Source organism: Danio aesculapii, chromosome 4 (genome assembly GCF_903798145.1).
Source record: "Danio aesculapii chromosome 4, fDanAes4.1, whole genome shotgun sequence".
Lineage (NCBI taxonomy): Eukaryota > Metazoa > Chordata > Actinopteri > Cypriniformes > Danionidae > Danio > Danio aesculapii.
In genome coordinates, this window is record NC_079438.1 from 51,464,226 (window position 1) to 51,471,201 (window position 6,976).

General features: G+C 35.0%; 1 protein-coding gene across 1 annotated transcript; it reads left to right on the forward strand.

Annotated features, from left to right (window-relative positions):
* Positions 1-5,308: 5,308 nt before the first annotated feature.
* On the forward strand, positions 5,309-6,519 carry si:ch211-240l19.7 (uncharacterized protein LOC799219 homolog). The gene is made up of 2 exons (XM_056455114.1): positions 5,309-5,351; positions 5,948-6,519. Exon 2 carries the CDS (start codon positions 5,950-5,952, stop codon positions 6,352-6,354), a length of 405 nt encoding a protein of 134 aa, XP_056311089.1. The 5' UTR covers positions 5,309-5,351; positions 5,948-5,949; the 3' UTR covers positions 6,355-6,519.
* Positions 6,520-6,976: the final 457 nt, after the last annotated feature.

The following is a 6,976-nucleotide window of genomic DNA, read 5'->3' on the forward strand; positions in this document are numbered from 1 at the left end:
TATTTTCATGTGAAATCTGTTACTATCTAGTTCTTTTTACCTTGCAATTTTTTGTTAACATTTATTATTTATCATAATTAATATTTATTTCTTTAGGATACATGTTTTCACATTCTGAATAAATTGTTAAAATGTCTATAAATGAAATATTTTAATGAATGAAATATGTGTACTTTGGAAAAGTGTACGTGCATTAAGATGATGATGCTATTATTTTGTAAGTCTGGCATTATATAATGAGTGGCATAAAATGGTCTTAAAAAGACAATAATATTGTTTATCACAATTTATTTTGGTGCAACATCGTACAACAAAAAATAGATATCATGACAGGCCTGGTTCACGTACATCAATCATAAAAATTACGCGATTAAACTTTTGCTCGATGATATTTGGCATTCGCTTGCGTGCACTCACTTTTTGTGCACTTCAAGAATAAACAAACAAGCAAAAGAAAATAACCAAGGAAAAATAATTGAATACATAAAACACACATCAGAACAAATAATATACATTGAAAAACTTGAAATGAAATAAATTTAAATCAATATTTGTATTTATGTGACCTCTGTCCTTACACTTTATTAATCTGTAGTCTGTTGTTTACAATATAAATAAGTCAGTTGTCTATGCTTCTCTTTTTACTCTGAATAGTCTTAACATATTTGGCGATATTACAGTGCATGGAAGCTTGAACCTTTATCATTCCCCATTAAACTGCAAATCACAATGCATTTCATACTCGTGAACAAGCATTACTAGTGTCCCCTACATACAGTATAAGTCAGGTATCAAAGTAGTTGAGGGTGGCACACCATAAAATGTCATCAAAATTAAATCATCCCCATATTTCGAGACTTCTGAAGTCAAACTACAGACTTTATATCTTAGTCTCTTCAACACATAAGCAAAAATATATTAGCCTGGACTAAAAACCAGACATAAGTCTCAATATTTGTTAAATTAAAAGTATACTTTATCTGAAAGCTGAATAAATAAGCTTATGTTGATGTTTGCTTTGTTAGGAAAGAACAACATTTAGCTGTGATACAGCTATTTGAAAACCTGGAATCAAAATACTGAGAAAATCACCTTTAAAATGTCCAAATGAAGTTCTTAGAAATGCACATTACTAATCAAAAATTGAGTTTTGATATGTTTATGGTAGAAAATGTACAAAAAGTCTTCATGGAACATGGTCATTACTTAATATTCAAATATTTTAGGTGTAAAAGAAAAATCTGTCATTCATACTCTTTCATTGGAAGACTTGTTTTTGGTTCATGCTCATATGGTTTATAAGACCTGAAATATACTGTACGAGTTGATGATATTATGACATTTTTATTATTATTTTGCATAACTCAAATTTTTTGTGTAGATGTCTATTACCTAAAAAATTCAATCAACATGAAAAGAAATAGTAGGTCAACATCTGAACTAGACTGTTTAAATATGTGGACATGGCTTGTATGTCATTGACTCTTGTTTTTGGCAACTTGATAAAAGTAAATAGGCCAACAGAGAAACTTGGAGTTTCTCATTGGATTTAATAAACTCTTGATCAGATTTACGTGTGTGCATTGGGTTTATAAAGTGTTTGAGATTCAGGATGCTTTCATACTAAACCCAATACAAGTGAGGTAAGCCAATCGTCCTGATATTAACATGTTCTTGTTTCAATATTTGAATGTTAATCATTATAATAACAATCTTTCTGACAGTCATGGCAGTCTGTTATGATCTTCGTCTGGTTTCTCTGGCTGTGCTAATGTTGGTGTGTCAGCTGGACTTTGCCAGTGCTTCCGTTCGGGTTTATGGCTTACAAGCCAGGGACCTCACTGGGGATCCTTTCGGAAACCACCCTGATCCATATGTGAAGGTTTGGTGTGGTGGTACTTTTGGGGGGATGACTGAATTTCAGAAGGATAATGCTCATCCTGCATGGTCTGCTGAGTTCAACTTTCCAAACTGCAAAGTGAATGAATATCTGAAGCTGGAGGTGTGGGACAAGGACCTGAATTTCGATGATCTCTTGGGCACTTGTACCATAGCGGTGCAAAATAGGTCATTGCCTGTTCCTTGTCATCTGTCAAGTGGATCTCTGTTTTACAATTATTTGTTTAAGCAATAAATTTATTTACTGAAATGCTTTATATTCACTTTTTTAATCCAAATAAAAGACATTTTCAAGTCATTTCAGTTTTTCATTTCACACTGAATTCTTAAATATTTGCAGATTTTATATACAGTAGGAATTAAACATGTTTTTGTTATTATTATTATTATTATTATTATTATACCATGTAATAACCAATGTAATTCACCATGATGTTAAACATTTACAACGGTGAAAAAGTGTAATGGTTAAGCAAATCAAAGCACTAATAAAGCCCCATGGTTGTCTTGACTATAACGGTTAACGTAGTGGCTTGTTCAGAGTTTAAAATAAATAAACAAATAAATTAATAAAAAACTGTCATATAGCATAGGCTACTTAACTCAATATAGCATACTTAAGTCAATAGTAGCCTACTTTGTGGTAAACACATCCATTACGTTTACTCAAGATTAATGCCGCGTTTACGCCATGTCATCATTACTATTATTCCAACAAAAGATTAACACAACTTTTATTTCATCCTTGGACTCTCACAAAGCATTGTGATACCTTTATATAAGTGTCGTGTGGTAAATTTATGATCAATTGTGCACTACGGACGAGTCGTTTATCGCTTCATGTGAATCGCGTGAATGAATCGATTCATCCAGTACACGCTCCAATCACGCATAACGCAAGGTCAGGTGAAGATCATCAGGTAAAAGTGACTTTTATTGTTAGTGTGTTTGGTCACAGATAATTCTCGATACAGTAAAGTTACCTTACTTTTTTCCTTCCCTCAGTATTCTACCTTACGTAGTCCTGTATTAGCAAAATACCCCATGTCTCCACTGAAGAATGCGACACGAGGGTGAGTAAATTTCATCGTGAACAAACTTGTCCTTTTATTTGTTACAGAAATTATAGTAAAAGTTATGGTAGTGTGCTACAAATTTTAGGTTTGTTGTCTGGTTATAAATTGTATGTCATTTCACCACCTGTCTACACATACCATGGTTTAAATGTGTTTACTGTAGCAAAACCATCATTTATCTGTGGTTAGCCGAAGTAAATTAAGTGAGGCTTTTACCATGTATCCAATATGCTTTCTCTGGTTTAATTCGGGTCACCATTCTTATGTAATTTGAGCAGTTTGTCAATATTTATCTGACCCTGATCTTATTTGATTGAGGTGTGTGAATGACCCCACGTGTGCACATGCACTCGGTTTCCCCCCAAGTGTGTACGTGCACAACTTTCTTTCAGCGATGAATTCATTCATTTTCTCTCTGCCTTAGTCCCTTTATCAATCTGGGGGTCGCCACAGTGGAATGAACCGCCAACTTATCCAGCATATGTTTTACACAGCGGTTGCCCTTCCAGCTGCAACCCATCACTGGAAAACATCCATACACACTCATTCACACACATTCACATAGCTTACCCAATTCCCCTATACCACATGTCTTGGACTTGTGAGGGAAACCGGAGCACCCGGAGATAACCCATGTATTGAATTCATAAAATCAATATTGTTTCTGACCATGTTACTGGGGAAATTAGGCCATTACAGTCTGCTCAAAACATGATGTCTGCTGTTTGTCAACGTATTTAAAACGAGCAGGGGTGGATTTAGTGATTCGGGGGCCCCAAACAATTCCAGCTATGGGGCCCAAAAGTTCTAAAATGCACCTCTTGTAGGCTACTTTATTTTTATTAGATTTATTTTGCTGTTTTTTTTTTTTTCTTATATCACTCCATCTCCTTTTCTACTCTTTGTCTTAATGCAAAATAATAATAACAACATGTAAAGCATCTTGTAAAACCTTTTAAATTATTTGTTTTCTTAAAAACAAATTCACAACTAAAAATAATATATAAACTATTTAGTTTTTAAAACTAAATATTTACCTAATTTGACTGCTGGACTTCTCCATGATTGAGGGTGGGGGAACATTTGTGCAGATGTAATAAACTTTTAGACCCTCATCATAAAAATATGATAGAAAATGCTGTTATTTATAATTCATATATTTATGAATATTTATTTATAATTCATTCATTTTCTTTTTGGCTCAGTCCCTTTATTAATCTGGGGCCGCCACAGTGAAATGAACCACCAACTTATCCATGTTTTACGCAGCGGATGCCCTTCCAGCTGCAACCCATCACTGGAAAACATCCACACACACACATTTACCACATACACTACGGACAATTTAGCCAACCCAATTCAACTATACCTCCATATGGGAGAAACCGGAGGAAACCCACCCAACATGCAACAGACCCAGTCGAGGCTCGAACCAGCGATCTTCTTGCTGTGAGGCGAACGTGCTACCCACTGCTGCCGTTATATATAAATTATAGGTATAATTAATTCTTCTAGGTATTTATTTGGGGGCCCTCAGATTTCCTGGGGTCCTAAGCAGCCGCTTATCTTGCCTCTTGGTTAAATCCGCCCCTGAAAACGAGCTGAAACAACACAATTCTTGAGTTTTTTGGGGGACAAACAATTGTTTTATGTTCGATCCACTTAAACTTGTAAAAAGCTAAGTTAACCCAATTCCTTCATGTTGTCCCTACACTGATCGATTAGAACCCAGCATTTTATATATTAAAGTTTAAAACCAACAGATATACAATTATATAACAGACACAACCCAGTGTTTTTTGCTTTTGTAAACAGTTAATTACGTAATACAGATAATTAATTTAGGGGCAACGCAGTGGCGCAGTAGGTAGTGCTGTTGCCTCACAGCAAGAAGGTCGCTGGTTCAAGCCTCGGCTGGGTCAGTTGACGTTTCTGTGTGGAGTTTGCATGTTCTCCCTGCGTTCGCATGGGTTTCCTCCGCTGCGTTAAACGTGCTGGATTAGTTGGCGGTTCATTCCGCTGTGGCGACCCCGGATTGATAAAGGGACTAAGCCGAAAAGAAAATGAATGAGATAACTAATTTATCATCAATTTTCATAAATTACTAAAAACTGTATCTGTTTTTGGCAAATGATCTCTTCTTATATATTAGGACAGATAATTACTCTGAATATTTGAATATATATATAAATATATATATATATATATATATATATATATATATATATATATTTGGAAACATCCGTGGAAAATAGGTCAACACAGATGCTCATGGGATTTTGGCACCTGTTGATCATGGAGATTTTTGTGATTACATCGGCTTTATAAACTGGGTGAAGATCATGAAGAGTTCACACAGAACCCGGAACAACTGAGGTAAGGCATCTTCAACACTAAATCACCTCAGCTTCTTGTTATTATCTTTTATTATGGTCTTTACGATCACAATAATATTTATGTTAGGGATCCACAATATAGGAATAATTTAACATTGCAATATTTTGTCTTTCTGCAATATGTATTGCGATATGAATATAATTTTAGCAGATGACTTAAACATCTCTACTGGGAAAGAATTAATAATTTTAGATTAATTGAGATGATTGTATAGGGGAGTGAATCAAGCATAACATATAAAAACAATCATAGATAAATACAATAGAGATCAAGATGCAAATGAAATAAACGGTGCTTTAAGGTCTAAAAGAATTCTGGTACATTCAGGTAATTAAATAATCACATGTAAAATAATACAGTCTTCATTGAATACATATTGATGACAAATAGTTATTATTAAAATTACAAATAAAACAATTACTAATGCCTCAAAAACACATGCAAACAATAAGCTACAGTATTATCCATGCATAACATTGCATATGCTGCAATGTAACTATTGTGAATGATCGTATCAATGCTGAAATGATATATTGTGTGGCCCTAATTTGTGTCAACCTTTTCTCTTCTGACAGCCATGGCAGTCTTTACCCATCTCCAGCTGGTGTTTGTGGCCGTCCTGACGCTGTCGTCTCAGCTAGACTTTGGCAAAGCCGCTGTTGTGCTCTCTAGTTTGAAAGGCAGTAACCTCCCTGGTGATGCTTTGGGAAACAAACCTGACCCGTATATCAAGATTTGGTGCGGGACCTCTTCTGTTGTGACGGGCTATTTCAAAAACAATGCTAATCCTTCTTGGGATGCAGATTACTATTTCTCAGGCTGCGCTTCCCGTAACACTTTAAAGCTGGAGGTGTGGGACAAAGACTTGAAGAATGACGATCGCATAGGCTCGTATAGTGGAACTGTGGCGTCAGGAACTAACAATAAGGTTTCTTTCTCTGTGGGCAAAGGAACTGTGAGTTTCAAGTATGATGTGAAATAAATCTGTTTCACATTAGCACTTTGTGAAGGTGTTCAGAATTAAATTGAAATGCAGACACTGCATTGAACTCTGTATTTTGACTTGTGAGATGTTCATTCAAATGTACCAGCTGCTTTGCTTTAAAAATATATATGTATTTTATTGTAATAAAATTAGACAAAAGAAGCCTTTTGTGAGTGAGTGTCTTTAGTGTCACGAGAATATCCATGCAGATTTGGTGCTTATGAAACATTTATTACCGTCACTGAACCGAAATGAATGGCTACACAAATAAACTCTGTCTATTTGACGACTAGTCTAGTTTGGGCTATTCTTCAATGTCTGTTAGATTTTCACTGATTTTTAACCTTGGCTATCACCTTGTTTTAGCCAAGCTGTCTACATTTAAATATCTATTATACATCTATTAAACTCAAAATTGTTAGCTGGGAGGTTACTGATCGCAAATAGTCTGGCACAGGAACATTTTACCTCCACAACTCCCTTTCTTAATTGCGGGTGCTCGGAGAAAACAGTCAGGATGGGTCTTAAAGAAACATTTACTGTACACAGACTATTACATTATTTACTAAGTGTACCACAAGAGGGCACTGACTCTCTACCTTTGTATTAAATAAATTCA

Excerpts from the sequence above, each read along its gene's own strand:
- si:ch211-240l19.7 (XM_056455114.1), top strand. The coding sequence starts at position 5,950 with ATGGCAGTCTTTACCCATCTCCAGCTGGTGTTTGTGGCCGTCCTGACG.